The sequence below is a fragment of the Liolophura sinensis genome, chromosome 1 (genome assembly GCF_032854445.1).
Source record: "Liolophura sinensis isolate JHLJ2023 chromosome 1, CUHK_Ljap_v2, whole genome shotgun sequence".
In the NCBI taxonomy this organism is placed as follows: Eukaryota; Metazoa; Mollusca; class Polyplacophora; order Chitonida; family Chitonidae; genus Liolophura; species Liolophura sinensis.
The window spans coordinates 44,742,855-44,767,550 of NC_088295.1; the positions used below are offsets into that span (position 1 = coordinate 44,742,855).

General features: G+C 38.0%; 1 protein-coding gene across 4 annotated transcripts in view; it reads right to left on the bottom strand.

Annotated features, from left to right (window-relative positions):
- Positions 1 to 24,696, bottom strand: part of LOC135466787 (neuron navigator 2-like) — a 195,840-nt gene that overhangs the window by 90,871 nt on the left and 80,273 nt on the right. For all 4 annotated transcript variants that reach the window (XM_064744503.1, XM_064744476.1, XM_064744493.1 and 1 more), the window contains exons 4-6: positions 5,349 to 5,421; positions 2,764 to 3,031; positions 1,739 to 1,908 (exon numbers count right to left, since the gene is read on the bottom strand). In XM_064744503.1, coding sequence (XP_064600573.1) covers positions 1,739 to 1,908; positions 2,764 to 3,031; positions 5,349 to 5,421 — 511 coding nt within the window. The remainder of the gene's footprint in view (positions 1 to 1,738; positions 1,909 to 2,763; positions 3,032 to 5,348; positions 5,422 to 24,696) is intronic.

Genomic DNA, 24,696 nt, shown 5'->3' on the forward strand with positions numbered 1-24,696 from the left:
GACTTCTGAAGTACGTCCAAATTTTTTCAATAACCTTTAACCAGCCTTCTGTACCAGTTTGGGTTACATGCCCTTTAGCTTACCTCTTGTCTCTCAGAGTGTGAGTCAAAGGCACTACAGTTTGGCCAATAACGTTCTTTTGCTGGATTTTATAAATATTCATGCACGATCACGAAAAAATCTGACAACTACTTACACTTTCAGAAAACTGAACATATGCATACACACATCACAATGGCCAGGAATAAAGGTAAAATAGTTCATGGCAAAAAGGTAAAACTTTTAATAATCAATCTTAGTGGAAACTTTTTTCTCAAACCCTTGCTAAATGGAAGTCTTGAATGAAAGTAGCAGTTAGAAATAACACTACATACAGACTTTTGGCAAGAATCCAAATTTCCTAATGCCGAGAAAAAAGTCTTAAAACTGGTTTTTGCCAAATTTTAAGCTTTGGCAAAGAAACCACATGGGAGCAAACAAGACGTCTGTATGTGATGCTTTACTTCATGAAAAGAAGAGAGATATTTAATGAGAATGAAATTTCTAACAAGAAACGAAATTAATTTTTACAAAACAAAGCAAAGCTCACAGCTTCCCCAGAGGGATTATAACCTTCATCTGCAAGAGGTAATCAGAAACTTAACAAATATAACAAGAGAGCCTTTGTTTGTGTTAATTTGTAAAACACTCAAAGATGTATATGTTAGGAAAAGAGATAATGGAATGTGTTGGGACTGTCTGGGTTCAAGCAAGACCTTGATGAATATCAGTCTCAGAGTTAACTGACAGCTATGGTGTGAATTTACAGACAGACGGCCAAGATGGCTGACACTAAACGGATGAGTTCACATTTCACAATGACATTAAAATGTGAATACTGACATTAAACCACATTTTACCAAGGCATCTGTCTGAAGCATATTAATGTATAGTTGCATAGCCCAGGCTGAATTCCTTGAGAATTGTAAATCCAAACTAAGCTCTTAAATATATGCATGAAACTAATAAAATGAAAATTTTATACCTGCTCCTAGGATGTATGTGGCAGTACAGTTTCAGTCAAGTTTGAGCATCCAAGATCAAACATTCTAGTTTATCAAGAAGATTAAAGTTCTGGATTTCAGCCCCAGGAATCAATTTTCCACTGACAATCAACTCAATATTTTGTTTCTTTAAATAATAAATGTTTAAAAGCAGAAATACAAAACCTGCAGTCAAAACACCATAGCCCAAAACATCACAGCTCAAAACACCATAGCTCAAAACAGTGCAGATTAAAGCAAACAGTCTAATCACTAATCAACCAAGGTAGGTAGCTCAGTAAATGTTTCAGATGAGGTGATTTGAATAACATCTGATGAGTGATCAAGCACATATATTTACTTATTTATTTCAGCAGTTCTGGTTTATCGTCATACTGAAAAATCTTCTAACTAACACAAATGCGTTCAGTCTATAGGTGTAGAGCTCAAAGAAAACTACCATCTCCCATCATTTACCTGACAGATTCCACTCACCATAGCTGAACCGGCGAGTGAGGAGAGTTGGATTTAAGCTCAAAGCCTTGTTGTTCAAACCAATGTAACATTTAACCTCATTGGTCAAAAGTAGGATTCAGCTGAATATTTTGGCCAACACTGTGGTAGTGTTCTTTGAGGCGTTCATGCTAGAAAGCACAAAATATGTACACATTCTTCACAAATATATTATAACATAAAAAAAGACAACTATAACTTACCTGAGTTTTGGGGCTGGATGTTATTATTCTGTTGATTAAGTTGAGCTTTTAATCGTTCACTGTTGGAGGACTTTAGACGACTGTTTGCATTGGCATTGCTGGACTCGACTTTATTTACAGATGCTGATGACAACGATGACTTATTGGATTTGCTAAATGGTGACGGCAATCTGGTAAAAATAAAGCGAAAATCAATTCAGTAATGGATTTGTCACTCAGCCATGGGTTTATTTCTGTATTTTTTTGATGATTGACAGATTGACTGTTGTTTAAACGCCATACTTTAGAACTTTCTTCTTATATTATGCTATAGTTAAATTTATGGGTGGAGGAGATGGGAGTGCCCTGGGTAAATCACTAAGCATATTTATGTTACTGATGAACTTTCCCAATGCAATATGTACAAATTTAAAAACCTTGTTGGTGGTAGACAAGTGGCCTTCAATGAACTGTAAAGCTTGGCATGCAAAAGAACCTAAGACCCAACTCAACTTACATGTAATTGTTTTGTTTGGTCGTAAGATCTTGTACATGTATGGATGCAGTTCCTTGAAGCTGTATGGTCACTGGTGACAGGAACTAATGAGAAACTAAAAATTCTCTGACTCAAGCCACGATCGAACCCTCACCCTTCATGCCATGTAGTTAGGAGTTGCTCAGCTATTACACTGAGCCACTTCTCACATCCCACCCTTTAGTGATGGAAGACAAAATTTCAGAAGTTGGGCTACACTAACAGGACTAGCGCGCTATTTTTGCTTCAAAATTCACTTGAAAAAGTGCATTTTTGTTTTTCAAGTGCAAATAAAATAAAATAACTTCAGATGCTGACACTCATATTTTTCAAGTTGAAAATCATCCTACTCTAAAACAAAAACAAAACAAATCCTGAAAACACCTCTCAAAACGAAAATCTCCAATCAGGCAAAACAAGTAACTATTTTTATGGGAATACTTGAAGGTCAAATACCGTATGTTCTGTATTAAAAGAAGCTGGATTTCTCGGTTGGAAATGTTGAGTTTACCTTGATATCATTTCCCCGCCATTGAGCTGGTTGGGTTGGGTGGGGGTTGAACCTCCACATGAAGCACTAGAGTTACATCCCCCTCCTTGACCTTTATTTTCTCCACTAGGTGGTGGGTCAGTGTTAATTTGAACAGTCTTCTCTTTGTCGCTGTCCTTATCTTTGTCCTTGCCTTTATGTGACTGTTGTTGAGACTTCTGCTGCTGTTTAAATCGAGAAAGGCTGAAGAACAGACCTAAAATTGCCTTCAAATTGCCATCTTTTATATCTAAAAAGAAAGAGAAACACAAAGAGATAGATGAGAAAGATTGGCCACCGCCGATGATTTGCATGTGACTTCAAACTTTCTATACATTCCAGCAAACCATTAAACTGAAGCCTCGCATATCTGATCAAATTAGATGCAGCAAATTAATTCATATAGGAGAAAAATTCAAACAGTCAAAGACTCATTGATTAATACGCAAGAACATTACTATGACGGGAAGAACACTTAAGAAAATTGCAATTTCACTTAGCCATTTTGTTTTTTTCCTGATAATTTGAGAGACAAATTACACCGAAATAACACACAAATTAATCAGCATTATTTTCGAATAATAGTTGTAAATCACATCAACCCTGGACAAGATCGAATTGTAAGGGAGGCAATAACATTTTTATGTGCCTTGAACGTCAGCAGTTAAAGAAAACTGCAATACTACTGGTACTCTCATTTGCAAAGGTAATAACTAAAAGCAGAAGTTGTTCTTGCTGTTTAGAGTTGCCTCCCTTTTGCAAAAAACAAAACTGAGTAATCCTGCTTCATTCACACTGGCACTATAATCATGGTATTAAAAATGTGTATTCATGATGGGCAAACAACCAAAATACAAACAAAAGAAAGGATGCAAAAAGTCTCGTAAAGCCATTTCATTAGAATTAATTATACAATTTTCTATGAAGTATTTATTGGTTTCTCAGCCTTAAGATCAAGCTTGCAGCCAGTTTTATTTATTTCTGCACTTAAATATTTCCGGACATTCAATGAATGTTGGATAAAGTAATTTTAAATAATTCATGTGAGAATAAATTAACATGAATGAACAGAAAAATCTGTCAGATTGTGCTTTTTACATGGCTATTAAAATACATCTGTTATATCACCTAATATAGCAATCAACAGTAATCAGAACAAATACATTTATACAAAATTTGGAATTGTGGCCCAGTATACCTTTATGCGGAGCACATTTCAAGATTGTATGCCGTCCTTTCTTGGGCAGACCCTGGAAATTTACATTTTTTGGGTAGACCCTGGAAATTTACATTTTTTGGGTAGACCCTGGAAATTTACATTTTTTGGGCAGACCCCTGAAATTAACATTTTCTGGGTATACCCTGGAAATTTACATGCATAAGGGTGTACATGATCTAATGTTCAAAACAAACATTTCATATATTTATAAGATTTGCATTTTAAAATTGAATCCTTGACAACATTAATTCTTTTATGCAAAATAGTATGTGTTGATACTATGGTATAATGAAACTTAGCTGCTGTCTGCTCAAAAGCATTATCAGATGAATATGCTACGTCCAGTCATAGGCCTTGTAATAAAGGTCCCAAGGAGTTCTTTCTCTAGTATTTCAATAGTACAGCTTTAAGCTTGGGAAAACAATTCACTTCAGACAGTCTGTTGACATTTGGGATTTTAGGACAGCTAGACAAGAGCGACAGTCTGCTCTTAAGACCAACACTAAACATAATAGAAATCCTTAATATACAGCAGGAAAATGTCACTGATTACGGCTATCGCTGACAAACAGAAAACAGTTAACAACATTTTGAACAAATTAACTTCAAAACAACGGAACGGAGGACTTGACCTTGTCCCGTTCATTGTCCTGAAAAAGGAAATTAGTGAAAGATCTTTTGCTCTTGTGCTAAGTGGCAAGCTGACAGAGCATATGTAAAGATTAGAAGGAAAACAAAGAGCTGAGCTCAATGAGTGAATATGTGCAGTCCATACAAAGTTCAGCAGTCAATTGTGTTATGTGGCACATTAGCTTTTTATATAATATTTTTATTCAGTACTGATAAAGCAAATGACCTAAACCTGACCAATGTGCATTAAGGAAGTATCAAGGTTGGTTCGAAACAAAAAAAATACTGGATTTGCATGAAACTGGATACATGTACATTTACACTTCTCATACATATTTAAAAATTTTTTTCATATCTTATACTTGTATTCTGATCATATTTTCAACTTTCATACAATCATCAATAAATGAAGAATACTGCATATGTCACTTCCAAACAATAGAAAAAAGCTTTTTTTCTTGAATATGATTTGAAAATTAGTATTTCACAAGCAGTAAAAACTTTTCTAGTTGATAAACAAAAATACCTCAGTGGATACTACAATAATGAAATGAACATCACATATTTTTGTATTCTGCTGTGAACAAAGCAAATACCCTAAGCTGGTTCAACTTTTTTAATCAGCAGTTTTGCAAATCACATGTGCATATACCTTCTGATTTTATCATGTACTTCAATAATACATTTATGGAATGTTTTGATTACTTAAGAGACTCACCTTTAGCGCTCAATCCTTCAACATTCACTCCCAAATTGCCAAGGAAGGTCAAACAGTTGTTTATATTCTCAACCTGAAATCACACAAAAAAGCAACGTGTTGAGAAACTACAAGAAAAAAATCATAAAACAAAAGGAATTTACAACATACCTACACTGAAAGCTAGCTGTATGTACGTTGTTGAAGAATTCTTACCTTTGACTCTGAGAACATGCATATACATGTACATGTATGTATGACAGGTATTGCTAAGGGTCCATACCTCAAACAAACACCTCAGTTCAATGAGTACTGAAACACATCTGACTAGCAGAGGAAAGGAAGAAATAAAGTGGTCAAATACATGCAGGTACGGCAGACAATTTTTACTATTTATTTATCTGTGACTTGAGTCTTCTTGATTTGCCCTTTGCGAAGTGTAGAGTTACAGCCCTTGGGGAATACTGAAGGGGGATCCCAGAAAGGTTACAAAGTTCTCCACTTTGTTAACCCAGGGCACATCAAAAGCAAACAGCTACTCTAACACTAGCCTGGTTTATTTCTCTTCTTCTCTGATCTTTTGTTCTTTCTCCAAGAGGTGGCACCAATTATGGTCAAATCTCTTTGGTATCAGGTGGACAGAAAAAAAGTCAGAAAGACCATGTGTGCATAGGTATATGTACTCAAAGTCAAACTATTTTTCTTTTACACATGTTTTAAACCTGTCCAACCTTAAAATACACAAAAGTGAGCTATCATTTGCTTAGCCGATCATAGTGGTTTGCTTACCAGGAATCTGCTTGCTTTAATTATCCATGTCCCTCAAAGAATAACTGCCATTAAAATCAGCACCATTAGTTTAACCTAGCTAGGATGACAAATGAAACATCTTTACTTCAAGCCCGGTCCATGTAAATACAAGTTATTTCTTTTTTCAGCCTGACCAAACAACTTATGATGTCACGTGTATAGGCGTAGGCCTACCATGATGGCAGTTGTTCACTTAGAAAGAGGCAAATGTTGCATTTTTGGACCAAATATAAATGCATTAAAAGAAGCTTGATCACTTTTGAGGCCAAAAATATGTATGCAATGTGTTATAGTTTTATTTTCATCAGATAATGTTCTCTTATCGCTCTAAACACTGGCCTTACAATGGAATGGACTGATGAACATGTTAGAACTTGCAATATCAGTCTAAATATTTAAATTATCCAAGAAAAGCCTTGCTGAGTTGGCAGAATGATAAAGCAACATATGGGCAAAATGTCAGGAAAAATAATACCACTCAAATTACTTGTAAAATTTAGACTTCTTCCACAGAACACCATTTTTGTAGCCGTAACTGTAGTTACATGTAGTAGCTCACTGGTTCCGTGCAGACTAAGGCATGGTTTATCAATGACACCTATAACAATCAATAGTCGATTTGCTGGTTCTAATGAAAACCACTGATTAAGCAAACATACAGATGTAACTGGTGATAAATCCGTGTAATCTAAAGCTAACCTAATACTGTGAGCAACTGTCAAGAGCTAGACAAATTCACATTATTTTTCTCACCATTACAAAATCTATCACTTTTCCTGTTGGTGACAGGGGAGGAGGGGCGAGGCAAATGAAGGAAGCTTATTTTCCCCCAGCGCAAGTATTATTAAATGGCAAGACTTGGTCATACTGTGCAGGCTATGTGTCATAAAACTCTCTCTTTATGCCGGTCATCGAACTGACGGACAAACCGGCCCGGTGGCTTGCTGGATGCCCTAATTTTACTTTGCCGGCCGGCACGGCATGATCATCATCTTTTGCTGGAAAGGCAAGCTCTGCAGTCATGTAATCAAGATTTCGATATTATGCGGAAACATCCATCGTCCCTCTGTAGTTTGTAACAAAGGCTAATCAGGATGAGTCATGTCAGGAGAGAGTTTCTATCTGAGAGTGGGTTAGCAGAAGCATTGCCATAGCTCAGCATCATAGCCCTTCAGCAACAAACAACCCCCAAGTTCCTTTAGCCTTTTCTCGTTGTCCTTTCCAATATGTCTTCATGGCCTTCAAATATCACCTTAAATTGCCCAGACTCGCTTTGGCGTCGGCTTTTTTAGCACAAATTTTCCTTATGACTGGAGATGTTATAGCATACAAGAGTCATGAGTTAAAACACCAGAGGAAAGTTTAAGGCTTATTCGCAAATAATGCTAAAACAGGAAAGTCTGATCTAAATGCTGGCATTCTGGTTACAGAAGACTGGATCCAGATCTTTAAGCACAGTCAATCATTCGGCTAATGTTGACAGTTGATAAATGGAACTTCTCAGCTCTAAATCCTGGCATTGTCTGGACAGTGGAGCTGTCCATTACTGGTACTGATGAACTGCCTGGATGGAGGAATCAGGGTTTAGCAACAGGCTCTAAGGGGAATGTTCCTCCATCCAGAAGGACAAGCTTAACAAAGATGACTGTTTCCTAAACATTTCCTTATGTTCCCAACAGACACATTCTTAGAATTGAACATGGCACATGCTGAGATGAGGGGGTCATCACCATTAAGCAATTTTCTTGACCACTTTTCCAGATTCCAGCTGACCACTGGCTACTTGATTAGAGTCAAAGAATAAAGAGAGACATACCAGATTTGGACAACTTGCCAGCTTGTGGTAAAGTGATATCAATAAACAAAGATTCAACATCCAGGACTGTTGACCCTTTAGCACTCCCTGCAAGATTATTTGCTTAAAAAAATCCAAAGGGCTGACTGTGGGCTAGAATGGCTGACTGTGGGATAGAAGAGCTGACTGGGTTGACTGCAGGCTAGAAGGGCTGACTGCAGGCTAGAAGGGCTGAATGTGGGCTAGAAGGGCTGAATGTGGGCTAGAAGGGCTGACTGATGACTAGGCTGACTGTGGGCTAGAGGGCTGACTGGGCTGACTGTGGATTAGAAGAGCTGACTGGGCTAACTGCGGGCTAGAAGGGCTGACTGTGGGCTAGAAGGGCTGACTGCTGACTAGGTTGACTGTGGGCTAGGAGGGCCGACTGGGCTGACTGTGGGCTAGAATGGCTGACAGTGGGCTAGAAGGGCTGACTGTGGGCTAGACAAGCTGACTGGGCTGACTGTGGGCTAGAAGGGCTGACTGTGGGCTAGAAGGGCTGACTGTGGGCTAGAATGACTGACTGGGCTGACTGTGGGCTAGAATGGCTGACTGGGCTGGCTGTGGGCTAGATGAGCTGACTGGGCTGACTGCAGGCTAGAAGGCTGACTGTGGGCTAGAATGGCTGTCTGTGGGCTAGAAGGGCTAGAATTCAAATCAATCACCAACTGCTTTGGTTTCTTAAACAGTTTTTATACAGTGAGTTCACAGATGAAATTTTCATACAGAAAACAGTCGAGAGAATATCTCTGCCGGAAGATCATTTGTTAAATTCATCAATAAAATTAACATTATAATACCCAAAAACATGGGGTTAAAGAACACTAGAGAGAGGGGCAGATTTTCTTGCCAGTCATGTGCTATATCTGTTTCACACCCAAGCCTTTACAACTACTTGGCCAGCCAGACCATTAGGTTTATAAGCTTTCAATTGTTATGGCAATCAGTGAAAGAGCATGGACTGAGCACTCCATTTTCGCTGCCCGAGTATCATATCAGCCTTGCCCAGGCAGAGTATGGAGTGAAAAATGAAGCGTGAGTAGTATTAATTATAGATTAGATATGGCAATTTGTAGAAGCTGCCTGATACACTTCAACATCTAGGCCTAAGCACTTGCCCTTATCCCCGGGATTTGTCACAAGCCAGAAAATCCCCTGCTAAACAATTTTTTGACCAATATTGCTGCAAGACAACTGTTAACTGAGTATTACAGCAAAGCAATGTGAGCCGAATGTTGATCCGAGGTGACATGTGAGCTTTACAGCAATGTGTTAGGGTATTAATCAACTTTCCCAGACATGACAAAATGTCTCTGCAAAAACCCTAGAACTTTCTTTTTTCCCATGATAACAAAGAAAGAGTGATGGAAATATTATGAGAAGACACTATCTACAAACTACAAATAACAAAGTCAAAAGATTCAATGCTGTAAAACGGTAAAATGGAAAGAAAACCCACTGGTTCTCTCTCATGCATTTTTAATATTCCTATTAAAACATATCATACTTTGAGAAGATTCTGATAGATGGAAAAATTGATTTGACTTTTGTCTGGCAGCTGAAGTCTACAAGTTTGCAGACAGGAACGTTGACCATTGGCTTGGCTCAGTGGATTACTGCTTTGCTGCATAATCTTTCAAACTGTCATTAAAGGCTTCCTTTTTCTGGATAGATGACGAAAGATGAGGACTATTTCACCTTCAGGCCACCATAAACCAAGAATGAAATCAATATAATGCCATTTGATGGATTCACTCGTTAGTGTTGAAATTCCCCGACAGAGTGAGGACAAGACCTGTATTGTCGGGAGCCCAGTGGTGCTGGCGTAAGTGATGAACACTTATGGGATCAATGTTTGAAACACCCCATGACCAATAATCAGCTCCAAAGGTTCCGCAGAAAATGCTTGCCCTCTCTGGTGACCTCAGCATGTCTTGTGTTACAATCCAGGAAACATGTTACTCTTGATCTGCCAGAAATCATGTTCTGTCAACTCAGACGTAAGCTATGTTTACACCACCACCAGGGCTTTGGCTACCCTAGCTGCCAATCAATTCACCAATTAAAAAAACCCAAATTTTCAGTCTCTTTAGGTCTTGACCGTGAGCAGGATGAAGCATTACTTTCCATCATAGTCAGACACTGAGCAATAGCTTGTAAATAACTTGAACCTAACATAGACAATGATCTGATCAATAAAGCAAACAGATACGGGTTCTTGATTCTCAAGTACCATGATGAAGCCATATCGTAAGAAATAATGCTGATTTGCCAGTAAGTATTCCTGGCACCAGGAAACGCAAATGTTTCTACAAAATGCTGACTATGATGTAAGAATAATTAAACAAACCAAAAGGAACAAGCATATTCCAAAAATCTATGTCCAAAGGCCTGATACCAAATTTATTTGTTTATTTATTTGATTAGTGTTTTATGCTGTACTCAAGAATATTTCACATACAATGCCAGCCAGCATTATGGTGGGAGGAAACCGGACAGAGCCTGGGGGAAATCCATGACCATCCACAGGGTACTGGCACAACTTCCACACCTTGATGCCAACTATGCAGCCTTATACATGAATCATACTTGAAATGAGGTTATGTATCATTTTCTGGGCTTCACAAAGAGAAGAGAACGCACGCAATTTTACACAAATTATGCAAACTTGTGAAGGCTGAGAAACTTAAAACATTGCTCTGGACTGATTTTCTCTTGAACTTCTATGAAATTTCAAAATCTTGTACATCAAACAAATAATTGTAGAGGTAAAATGCTTATGTGCAGCACAGTGTCACACTCTAAATTACTTTATGATGACTGCTTTGAAGATATACTAAAAGCATCTCATCATGAAATACCTTTAAGAAAGATGCCACAAGGCTTCCTTTTCACTGAAAATGAAATACTGGCAAAGGCCATTTTTCGTGATGTCGGCATTTTGAAGTTCACAAAGGACTGCTTCAATACGCAGAAACATAAACAGCTCTGTCACTTAGGTTACCAGAAGAATAGGATAATAAAAAGCCATACTAGCTGGAGTCACACTTTGTTATTGTTCCCCTGATGCCGTTAATACAGCACATTTGACAATGGACCCATTCCTTGTTGATGTCCAACAGAACTGACTTCTCCTGACTATATGTGCTTCTCCAAGGCATTTGGAGACATCTTACCCAGGGAATGAAACACAGATTTCCCTCTCCCAATATTTACATTCAGACATCTGGCATTGTAGACACAATAAAACAGTTCTCTCAAGTAATGGACAACAGGATTTTTCTGCTCATACTACAGTCCAAACGATTTCATTTCCTGGGACACACCTATTAAATGTGGGCCTGATTTCCTTCGCTAACGAAGAGCAATCCCCTTTGGAAAATCTACTGTGTTAAGATTTCTTCCCAGATTAGTTAAATCCTGGTAATAAAGCAGATTGGTGACCATCCTGTTCGATGTATTTTGCTGTTTTCCTTTATGTACACAAGACAAGAACATAGATGTACATCTCTGAATCTTAAGTAGGCCTGTGCTCAACATTCCAGTGTCAATTATATGTTTATTATTATACCAAATCTATGAAAAAACAAATCCCAAGTAAGACATTTCTGAAAAAATGTAAGGAACCTCTCAGTTTATTTAATATGCAACACAGATTTGTTGTACTTTTCGTAAAACAAGTTTTCACGAAAGACCAAGCCATTGTGTGTGAAGTTAACACCTGGACGCCATTGGAGAATACAATGCAAAAACACAAAGGAATGTTCACTTGCAAACCATTCATGTTTAGCATTTAACTTCCTTCTGGAAGGAATGCAGACTCAAGCCTAGGGGTAGAAGCTTGTTTTAACAAGCTTACATAGCTGGTATGTCGCCTGATAGGGGCAGCCGACCACTATGTCAGTACTGCCCCTCAATAGGCCATAAAGATATCAGCGTTGGGGAAGCAGCACTCTACTTACAAGGGAATTGGGAAGAAAACAAAACAAAGATGAAGTACATGTTCTCATTATCTCAGCTCCTGTGATAACAAACTTGAGTGTTTTGTAATAAAAACAGCTATTTAGAGAAGGCCCATGAGTGTTGATGTTACAGTGAACTCAACACATGGGTTAGACAAGGTTGTCCAATTTTTTTGTCCATGAAACAACATCTATGCCAGTGTGGAAATTAACTTAACAGGCTCTGAAAGTCCCGAGCTGCAAGTAATTTGCTCTCAGAAGTCAACAGGTGACATTTAAGAGAGAGTCAGATTCCGTATTTCATGGGCTCCTACAAGAACTGTAGTGTTGAAAGAAAAAGTGTATCAGAGATCCTTGTGTCAGGAACAAATGCTCATGTGTTAATTGTCCAAAGCTAAAGTTACCACAAAACTGTGCGACTGTATATTTATTTTGGTCCTCCACACACATCTCCAACCTCCCTTTAGGAGCTCTTTGCTGAAGACACAATGTAAACATGATTAATGTCACAAATGTTTAGTCTGCCACAAACTTGTGTAGTAAACATGTAGAATTTTATAACACTAAACAATACCATGAATTAACCATCAAAGCCAAGAAGCACTACATATGAATAATAATTTTCCCATTGTCAAAATTACACATTTCATGCAGATAATGTGGCCTTGTGGAATGCTTCCAATCTCGTGAGATATAAGTTACCGCGGCGATCGTTAAAGGCCCCAGCCAAACCTGAATTCGAGACACCATGACATAAATATGAGTCGTAAAAGAGATCGTTAAAGATGATTGCATCTGGTACGATCGTTACATTTACACAGCTACTGGACCGATGTATACGCTTTTGTTAGTCAGACTCAGGGACACTTGGACCATTCTAGTATTCCCTGACAACTATGCAGAGACAAATGAAAGTTTTATTTACTATACTCTTTAGGACAACGAAGGTGCATGACTCGAAATCAACGCTCTCAAACTCCTGCTTCCTCAGCAAAAATAGTGGTCTGGTCCAAACATATATGCTAACAATTCAACAAAAACATATAATCTAAGGTCAACAGACGAACCATTTCACCAACATGGCAAACTGGCAGAATTTATTAGTGCCATTTCTAAAAAGTTGTGGGGAGTCAGTGTCCCTAATTTTTCATAACAGCAGTCTGAGACAGTGTCTTTAGGGCATGTTCTTGGATTGCTCTTTAACGGTGGTACAGTAGAGGTCAACTCTTGACTAGTAGGCATCGGACTAGTAGGTTAGGAGCCAGCTACAAAGGAGAGTCTGAGGGTTATTGGAGCATTACAGACTGGCACCAAGTTTCACCCCACTAATGATACCAAGAAGCTTTGTCAAAAGGTGAAGTAGATAATAGTAATGCTGAAGGAGGCTGACTTATTCAGCTGATGCACACCAGGTACTAACAGGTGGGAAGAATTCCAAGCTTAAACCAGGTATATAAAATGGTAATTGTTGTAGATGGCAGTTTTGTATCATTTTGTATCAAATGCTCTTCACCGAAAAAACAAAAAACAGCTATAACATGGAACATTTATACTAACAAGATTTATTGTTTATTGTTTTGAATTATAAAACTTACACATATGTTTTGTGAGTTCTGCAAATCACATAAATAGCTATGACAATATGACGTTCCTTGTTTCCAGTGTTTTACAATATCATACAATGTGTTATACGTGACAACAGTTCAAACCACATTTTGTTTTCCGAACACTGTGACCTGACTATGTAAAAATGGTTGTTGTAAGTTACACAAATGGCATTTAGTGCACACACACACATTATCTGTGAAATAACAGCTTGGTTAAAAATCATTCTTGTTGTTTCATTTCAGGACGCCTGGGGCTCTATGTAACATTCACAGGAGCTGGGTTATGACTTACTTCCGCCACAGTTGAAATAGGTATGAAAAAGTCATGACTCTAGTGAAAGATCTACCGGAAGCTTCCATATCTTTCTCATTTGGATTTCATCCACCTAAGTGCAAGTAGGCTGGGCAATAAACAGGAAGCATTATTTTCAAGTACATGTCCAGAAGTATAAAGCTAGTACACAAAGTGTTATGCTCAAGAATTTTAGGAGCTACATGTTTAACATTATAAAACATGCTTGATACGGGTCAAAAATGTGTGATATCTGATATTTTAATAAAGATTAACACATCTTTTGTTTAGGTTAATAATATCAGGATAGTGAACCTGTACTAAACATCATGGGATCCATACACAGTTTCACGGTGACAACACTGAAGTAAAACGAAATTTATGAGGCTTTCAAAAACTCTATGGTGTCATAAAGAGGATGATATTGTGTCCACCAGCAAGCACTCCTGATTAATCACACGCTACATCGTGAATAAACACTTAGCACATAACTCAAGCCACCCGAATATTAGTTACCCCGGAGGGCCTGGTTCACATTCACATGGCGTCCGCAACAAGCAATGGCTGATAATGGAAAACTGATGAAGCAATAAATGTTTGATGGAAACATGTCATATCCAGGCTTCACGGCCAGACGCAGTTCCGCTGATCACACCTATATTCTAGTATAGTGCTCGTTAACCCAAAATAGCAGTAGTTATTTTTTTTGTTTCAACGCACCACATAATGAAGTTACACGGTTGCTGGGATAAGGTACGTCATATTGCTACAACCATTTTTTAGAGAAAACAAAAAATTTGCAGTATATAAAGTGGGTTCGGTTAACAAAACATAGACAATGTTTGTTAATATTGTACTTGCACCTACATGAACAATGAAACATTCATTGATTTATACAATATGGTTGCCATTTGACAATATAAATATCGTAATACAATGATTCGAACATATACACAATTTTTATGCTTCACCTCAAATCATTCCTATATTCATTACTATTTGACTGTAAAAATGCTCACTGAGTTGTTATTATTTCTAAAATATTGGTCATAGCTACATATTTAATGCTTTCATTTCTCTTCACTTATTACGTACCTAGTAAACTCATGCAGACATCCAGTTTTAATATCACATACACAAAACATCTTTAGTATAAACCGAGCAATATACTGTTAAAACTACACCCTTGACTCCCATGTTGATACTGTATTATTTCCATGAGCATATAAGCAACCGCTGCTATTCAATCTGTCTTGTCTGTACATATGGGGCAAGTTATGGTAGTCTCAACTGGCCATGTAATTTCATGTTACACTGATCTCTATCATGAATGTCAGATAATCCACCCTGTAACGTTCTGACAGGGGTACCAACAGAGTTTGGTGAAGACAAGTGAAAAGTCATCAATCAAGATCAGACCACCAAAGGAACCACTCTTGCTGCGAAATAACCCTTAACCTTTCATAAAGTTCTCATCTGATGACGAGAACAAATTAATTTTGGCGATCAGGAATTCCGACCAAACAAATTATAGATATGATTCGTGAGCAAATTTATCGGGCCTGCATTTCTTAGGTCACAAAGATGAATCCAGATTTAGTTGTAGACAAAATCAATAAAGAGTTCAAGCGCAGGGCTTGGCTTGTCTGGCGCATGGATAATGTCTTAAGTTACATCGAAAGACTAGAATACCAAGTCAGGAAGGAAATCGTGCCAACATCATCAAATCGTAAGGAGAGGAGAATTTGGACTATATATACAGCCTACTTTTCTCCAGATCAATATGGATGTAAAAAGGCCAATGCAATAATGATTCTGGAAAAAAAGATCTTAGTTCTGGCAAAGTCTTTGACAGACATGATTGGGCATATCATTCCAAGAATAAAGGAGCAATCGCATTACTCTCACAATCACTGACTGTTTAGACCCCAGGAATTTTCGCATGCTATGTGCTGATACATTCAAATTCAACTTTAGCGCAAAAAAATCCCACTGGAAACTGTTGCCAAAAAGACGAGCTACACTTACACCAAACTATAGGATATGAAAAGAAAACTCCTCTTTAACACACACAAAAAAATGAAACAAATTGTTATTTGGAAAAGACGAAATATCTCCAGCTAGAATATGTAGCAACATCATTAAGCTTTACAATGTATTCGGATTAGTCTACAAATGTCTGGTACATCTATGCAGGCTGGTTAATGGGACAAGATAAGAGTTATCAGAGTAAACACTTGCCGCTCACAGCCAGCCATTAAAGTCCTGATCATGCACATACATGGGTATTAGTCCTTCTCTTGATTGTGGGTTACCATGCCAAGGTCTTTGCCACACGTTCCCATCAGGTCACTCAGGGGGGTGAAGTTCAGTCTGGGCATGTAGCAAAGGTGATGTCTCATTTGGGAAAGAAATTAGTCTGTATCTTTGGTTGAGGGACTAAGATTGCTTGATTTGTTTCCAATTGCCCTGGGCAAATCTTCCACTGTCCTGGATCCCTAGATCTAAAGTTGCCAGCAGATCACACTGCTGTTCTGCTTTCTTATTAGATGTAGATAATGGAAAGCAGTACAGAACCATAGCTATACTTTTCCCACATTCATATAGGCAGGGCTTCGCCCCAATGCCACTGGAAAAATTATCGCTTATCGCTTGGCCTTTAATTGAGATCCCAAGGGCACTCTGATATGGCACACGTTGCCAGAGATGCGTTCAGTGATATGATCCTGAGATAAAGTGTCATTATTTGCAAATTAACCCCATCAGTCAATGAGGGAAACATGCAGTTTTGGTCTAATGAGAGGTTAAGTATATGAGAGATCAAAACCTAAAAATGCAGTTGTTCCAGCAACAACTGGATTATCACATGTAAATGTACACTATAGATAGATGTAAAGAAGTATTCTGTTTAAGACATCTTACTTTGTTTTTAAAGTACAGCTTTTCAACACAAAGCCTGTTATGCACATCAAAACTTGTGACAGAACAAGAAGCAAAATCTTGAAGGGGAAAGAATTTCAAGGGTTAATCGATATACTACAATATCTGTTATAAATAGGTTTGGAATTCTTAATGCACTCACAACTCTTGGGAAATTAGTTACTAGTTACTAGTACAGATTAAAAAAGATAATATTCATGATTCCCTTTTACCAACTGACAGGCGTCTGTCTTCAACTCAATATACTATATGTACATGTAGTCTTGGTTTAAAGGGCAAGGCATATTATAAAGGTTAAAAGCCATTTGGTTCAAGACCATAGTCTACTCAACAATCTCTTGTTCATCTGATATTGCACTTTATGATGAAAACATGACCTAGCAATGACTTTTTCTGTTAGTGATGGAGTTAAATCAATTGAGGCTGAATTGCAGTGACATGTTCATAAAGCAATGTAACATTTACTGGCAAGTTAGTTTATAATTAAATACAATGTAACAACAAATATGTTCCATCCCCCCCCCCCTTCCCACCCCCCCTGTAACAGAGAGGCAGAAAGTGCCAAATTAAACCATACTAATATGGACACCATCTGGGCACAATTACCACAACTCCATCAGAATTTATACTGACACCCATCACAGACTAAACTGTGTGGACAGTGTTTTGACAAACAGAAGTTATGTCCTAGTTTGCTCTTCACTCATCTGGTAATCGATGCCATCAACTGTTCTTTGGGCAAGCCAGATTATTTGAAAACAATTTCCCCAACATCAGTCAAAAATATCATAGCAATGAAATTCTGCTAGGAAAAAAGGCCCAGCATGTGGACTGGAAATAAAAGTCACCAGGGTAAACAGTTTATAGATGAAAAACAAATAACAATTTGCTCCACTGAATGACCAAGAGTAGGGAACTTTGGTATGTCTAACATTTGAAAATCCAAAGGTTCCAAGATAAGACAACGGCTTTGTACATTTCCTTTTAGTACTGGTACATGGCCAGGTATGTAGCTGGAAAGGAATGTGAACTATGTTGTAGGTCTCTAACCTTGGAACCTTCTTGCCAAATTATCAAGGCGGGCGATGCCAGAAAACAAGGCATCTTACACTGGAGGTCAGGTCTGTGTTGAAGCCTGTTTTCTATTTTAACTGAGGAAGTTAAATCAGTCTTGACAAGATAGCTCTGCCTGGGTCATGAACATCTCTGATAAGCAAGTCACTTTAAGGGCATAGACAATATCCTTCCTGACAATGAACGGCTTCAAGATCAAGAAAATCTGGACTAGTGCAGACTGGCCTTAATCTGACTAAGCCAGTGGATGAATGGTCCAAGGTGACACCTGATTCTAGGTGGACAGATGCCAAGGATGTATAATACTCAGCTTTGCAGATTTAGTTCATTTCTAAGAAATCTTGGTTACTGCAATTCTGCTTTCTGGTTAATTTATTTTCAATGTCACTAGGTCTTATTAAGGGTTGTACATCCTTGAAACCATATTGTCTTGTAGCTGAGACATGGATTAAATATTGGTTCATATTTTCAGTGTTTATACCTGTAAGAGAAAACCATCTGAAAGTCCCACGTTTACAACATTGTCTGTCAAAAGTTACATCATAATAAATGATTTGCCACTGTATCTTCTTCAAATATATGGCTTCTTTCACGGTGTAATTATCATTTTATAGTTTTTAATCTTAAAATCTGTCATGTTTAAATTTACTTTCACAATCAGAATAGCAAAACCAATGCAACAGACAGAACACGGCCTTATCCACAGCGCATTAACAACTTAATAAACAACAGATTCTCAGCAAATGGACAGTGATCTTCTCCCAGGAGGATTACACACTTCGTTCTTGGGCCCTCTTGATGTGCATTCTGAAGTCTACTCGGCTTCCTGCAAGCTTCAAAACGACAATGACACTTCAGATCACCTAGGGGTGACTGACGACGAGAAAACCACATTTACTTCTCAATACATCCAGGTAACAAGCCAATCCATCTCTGCGCAGACCTGAAGGTTTCACAACACCAGAAGGACAAGAAATTCCAGTAAACACGCTATTATGGTTCTATTTGCCACCTACTGACACCACTAGATCATGGTCCAATTGTTTCTAACAATGTTACACAGGAAGTCTTTTCCCTCATAAATCAGCCTGTCCTCTGAAAATATTGCCTTTTGTACAGACCCTGAAGCCAAGAGAAACCTGGTGATGTGATAGGCGTGTAGTTTAGGGCTTTAGCCATCAGCGGCTAAGCCAATATCCTTCCATTTGTATGCAGAGAGCCAGGATCTATATCTCATCTAGGTTGCAACAGGTATTAGATTTGTAGGAAAATTCAATCAGGATGATGGGCAGAGGGAAAGATTCGCTGTCAAATGACAGAGGAGATATGTATCCAGTAGTATAGAATCATATATATCCATAAACTCTCAATACGAAGCAGTGTAGCTATACTCTTACCATGACAGATGGTGACTTGTGAAGAGTAATGCATTACGCCATGGTGCTTTGGTGTCATTATGATAGATAACCGTCTGCAACTTTACTACTCTGTTATCTTGACTCATAACTTTGATCAAAATAACTTTCAAAACTAACTAAATATTTCAAGAGGCTATACCTTAGATTTTTGGCAAAAAATCAATCAGTGGAAACCCAATCAAATTTACAATAGCTGGAATAGTTACCTTCCATAATATATTAGACATGTCTGCACATGTGTCATGGTTCAAAACTGGTATTGAAGTTCCTAAAATTGATAAATCTGATCAATTTACAACTTTTTCAGTCTTTAGAATCACTTAAACACCACAAATAGCAAAGGTATGAGCCTGATGTTTGCTGAAAAAGCAATAATTTGAGCTATTTTTGGTGAATAAAGAAAATTTGATAAGATTAGCGAATAAGGATTTTTTTTGCCAAATGTCTCCACTACAGCCTCTTTAAAGAATGAGAAGAAATAACCTTGAGAAACCTGTCTAAATACAAGACACGTCTTATATCTTGCAAAAAATATTACCTCGAAACATCAGCTAATACCTTCAATATTGGTTAACGTTTGACATACAAGGCCAGAGATTGGTTGATTGTTTAACATAATACCACCCTTTTGCAATGCGCTGATTAATCCAGGCCGTTTTCTAAGATTATTATCTCTGAATGGCCAATGGGACTTTAATTTATCTACAAATTTAGACAGTGCAAATAGAAATTAGTTGTCAGTGGATACAATGTGATTTTCACAGGAAAAAGGGCTCTCTTTCCTATTATTCATTATGGCATTTCAATCCCTGAAGAGTTCCTAAAGAGCTGATTTTTGGTAGAGATAAAACATTCAGCACCGTCATACCATATGTAATGTAATAATGTCATTAAGATAAATAGTCCCAAACTGCACATCTAAATTGCTTTTTCAACTCATTATGTCTTTGTTCAACCCAGGAGGTTAATAATGCAGCTGGCGTAAAACAAAACTTTTTAGAACTATCAAAACAGACCAGCATCGATCAGCAAATATCATCGAGTACAATCGCCTCCATGAGAATTCTGCAAATGATCAAGACTGACAGAAAAACGTGCTGATGTTGGCGTAATTCATATAATGATATAGGACTTAACTTTTTCTGAGGAGGACTGGACTGAAATATTACCAAATGACTATTTAGAAGAAGGCAAGAAGCATTTACCAATATCCAGGCCTACACAAACTCTTCACCTTCAAGTCAAAGCCTTCAAGACAAGTTGACATAAACCACAAGTTACTTCTTGAATTAGTGTTATGTGTGCAAGAATTTATTATTTATTTGAAAATGGTCAGGTTTATAAAGGGTGAAGGAAACTGGAGTGCCTGGAGTGAAATACAGACCACTGCCAGGTATTGTGCAAAACCTTCCTATGGAAATCTGCATCCAAAGCAACAACTATAAAGGGTGGAGTGAAGTACAGACCATTGCCAGGTATTGCGCAAAACCTTCCTATGAAAATCTGCATCCAAACCAACAACAACTAGATTCAAACGTGCGACCTCATTGGACAAGGACCTAATATTTGAGGGTGCCAGAGCCTTAATAACAACACTAATCTTAGTATCTGCCCTACTGATGTTCCCCAAAGATCACATGATGTGGGAGTAATTGCAAGCACCTTTTTACAGTAAGTATGATTGACATGGGCTATACAGGGCTAATTGGTCCATTTGGACCGACGGCTCATGGCTACAAGCAGAAAATACCCTCATTTCCTACGGTGACACAAGGACTAACTACTCTGATGTATGAATTCTGTTTTCCTGGATCTTTTTTTCCTTCTAAGAATAAACCCATGCATGGATTTGGTTGACAGGTCCTAATCAGTCATCCGAAGAATCATCCTGGTTTGTATTTTACACAAGCATGGAAGAATCTGTGTTGTTACAGTAAAAACACCATATTCCACAAGTAATGAAGAAATTTTCAGGAAATAAAAATAGTGGCACAGAAAGTCATATTGTCTGATACCTGAATTCATGCAAAAGAGTGTCATCAGGGAAAATGTTTATCACTGGCATCATCAAGTTGAAACAAACATGCTAAATCCATACTTCTTCATTACCCCTGAGAGGTAATAAAGCTATCCAGGCTGATAGCATCAAATTCAATATCACTACGTTTATTGATACATTTAAACAGCAGTTATAAATCAAACATATAATTCAAAAAGAAAAACTTCCTCATCAGCCTGTATTATTTATTTATTTATTTGATTGGTGTTTTACGCCGTACTCAAGAATATTTCACTTATACGACAGCGGCCAGCATTATGGTGGGTGGAAACCGGGCAGAGCCCGGGGAAACCCACGACCATCCGCAGGTTGCTAACAGACCTTCCCACTTACGGCCGGAGAGGAAGCCAGCATGAGCTGGACTTGAACTCACAGCGACCGCATTGGTGAGAGGCTCCTGGGTCATTACGCTGCACTAGCGCGCTAACCGACTGAGCCACGGAGGCCCCCAGTCTGTATTAAAACGAACCAGGCACTAGATGACCCTTTGATGCAGAGCCCCATCTGTTAATTTTGGTAAGACAGTAATTTAAAGACACGTGATGAATGTACAACAATTTTTGATCATCTTTGTATGCACAAATCTGAATGCAATTCATACATTTCAATGGTGGTAAAACCACACTGGTTTGGTTGCTCAATTATACATGCAGCCTCAAAATGCCAATATGGTTGATGACTGATTTGCAAATGTCTGAAACGATGCCTTGATTCACAACAGGTAAAATTTCTAAAAGCTTAATAAGCTCACACCATATATAAACACCATGACATGAAATACATTTGGAAAATTGCAATATTAAACAAGTCTTGTGAGAAACTCCACCAGTTTGATGTTGTGAGCATCCAGGAATTGCTCAGACATAAAACCTTTATAAGTCACCAAGTTAAATAGAAAAGCTTAACTTGACAAATCGTGTGCAAGTCTGTACATACTACCAGAAGATCTTCTCATTCTTCTTTTAAAAATACATGCATGCTCATATTAAATTAAAATCAAACCTGAGAAACAACCAAAAACTTAACTGGACACAGACTAAGCCACTGACATCATTTGCAATCTCAAAAAAAAACTTAACCTACACATGGGACAAAGTCAGATGCTGGGAGCAAAGGATGTAACAACCTGAAACAATGTAAGCCTTTTGATGGCTGACAGAAATTTGTCATAATGACGCATAATTGGGGTTGTCAAACAACATCCTTATATATACAACCAAAGAAAATATAGTGTGCAAAGACAAAAAAACAACAGCAACTAGTCTTAAATCTATAAAAAAGAACAATGTGATGGCACATGGAACTTCTCCTGACTTGGCACATCCTTGAGAAGGATGGGCGGATCTAGACAAACAGCACTAAAAAAACAAAATTAGGGGTTATTTCCTTCATGGACTTCTTTGGAACATCTTGACTTGGAGATAAACTATTCTCCAAGAAATGGCAGTCAATAACTAAGAAGAATTGCTAAATTGTTGTTTTTACAGCATTACAAATTACCCAAAATGTTTACTTTTGAGCATATCGTCAGGTATATAGAAGGTGTTTTCACTGGTTTCTTTTGTGATGTGTCTAAGAGAAAAGTGGAACTACTTTCCATAAAACACAAGTCCCTGATAGGCCTGGGAGCCAAAAAATGGAGACAAACAAATCAAACTTGAATATTTATGCAAATAATTTCAAACTCAACATGTATACCAATGAAGTGTCCTTAACTTTCATGAATAAAGAAACCTATTTCTTTCTCCTCTATAATTTTTTTCAAAGTCTGAGTGGTGAGACTGAATGGTTAGTGTTTTTTGGCTTCGCAAACTTTTATGACAATGGGTTTGGAACAGTGCCAGTTATGGAAGCAAGTTCTAAATGAATCAATGTCCTCAGACCATTTACACTCAGTACAATGCAACAATTTATGGAATGTCTAAGGATATATTGTCTCTGACTCCTGAACAATCAAGAACCAATGAAATGTATAGATATGTATATCCAATTTCAGCTTTCCAAACCCTGTAACAGACAGGAATATATACAGTAGAGCCCGCAGCTACAAAAACAGGCTAACTGGAAGGAAATGAGATTAGTCAAAAGGATGGTAAAGGAAAATAACCAAAGATACAACAACATGTTTAGTCCTGTACATGACTTTAGGGTATGAGATACACATGTATAAGACTATAGCAGTGAATCATATTTATTTACTTGATTGGTGTTTTACGCCGTACTCAAGAATATTTTACTTAGACCACGGCAGCCAGCATTTTGGTGGGAGGAAACCAGGCAGAGCCCGGGGGAAACCCACGACCATCCGCAGGTTCAGTGAATCATGAATTCATTCACAAATGACTGACGTAATCAGATATACACCCAATTCTGACAAAATCAATTCATGCTTCAGGTGACTGTAAGCCATGCTTTGTTCGCACTTCCATGGTGATGGACAGATATATACAATGTATATCAGTTACAGGGATTTCATTTTGATTTCACTGAATAACATTTTGTAAGACAAACAATGGCTATAACTGGCACAATGGAAACTATTTAAGCTCAACCGCATAGCTCATCACATAATTTCCCAGACATTTTGATTCTGTAAGCTGGGACAAAGGACAAAAGCCAAAGTCTATTCAGTTTAGAGCGTCTAACTGGTGAAGCCATGAAGGTGCAAGCCTGTCTTCAGGATGACAACTCCATTATGATGAGGGCTAATAAAACATGTGTGGAGATATCACACAGCTGCCTTCAAGACAAGTGGCTGGTGCCTATGGAGTTAAGATGTGGGTTAGGTTGACCCAGGCCACAATGAACATGCTGGAAACCATTGCTGAGGTCATAAAAAAAGCCTTTTGGGGCAAGCCTTCATAATGGCCACTGGGATGCTTCCTGGAATCCCTAGATAGCCCCCCAAACCAAGCTCAACACATTACAAGACTGCAAAGCCATAAAGGCATGATTGCACATGCAAATGAGTCAATGCTCCACTTGTTGCATTAGCGAAAGAAATCTTCTTGGCAGCGGTCTTCAGAATACCAAGAACAACAGGAATTTGGTTCTACAACACCTCGAGGAGAAAACATAAGAGAATCGCATACTAACAGTTTCTGCTTAGACTAACACAGAGCAATGGGGAGCCTTGTTCCACATTTTTTATTTGCACAGTCTCATTTCTGTTGGGCATTAATCCTAATTGAAGAACAAGGCATAGCCATGAGCTGTTTCCACATACACTGCCAAGGATATAAAATAAAAAAAATAAAAAAATAACGAAGTTGTGCAAGTTACGCTGGGATATATGTAACTTGGACTCAAAAGACAACAAACATGGTGAACCAATTATCCAGGATTCTTGACTTCCAAGAATATTACTGTTTGT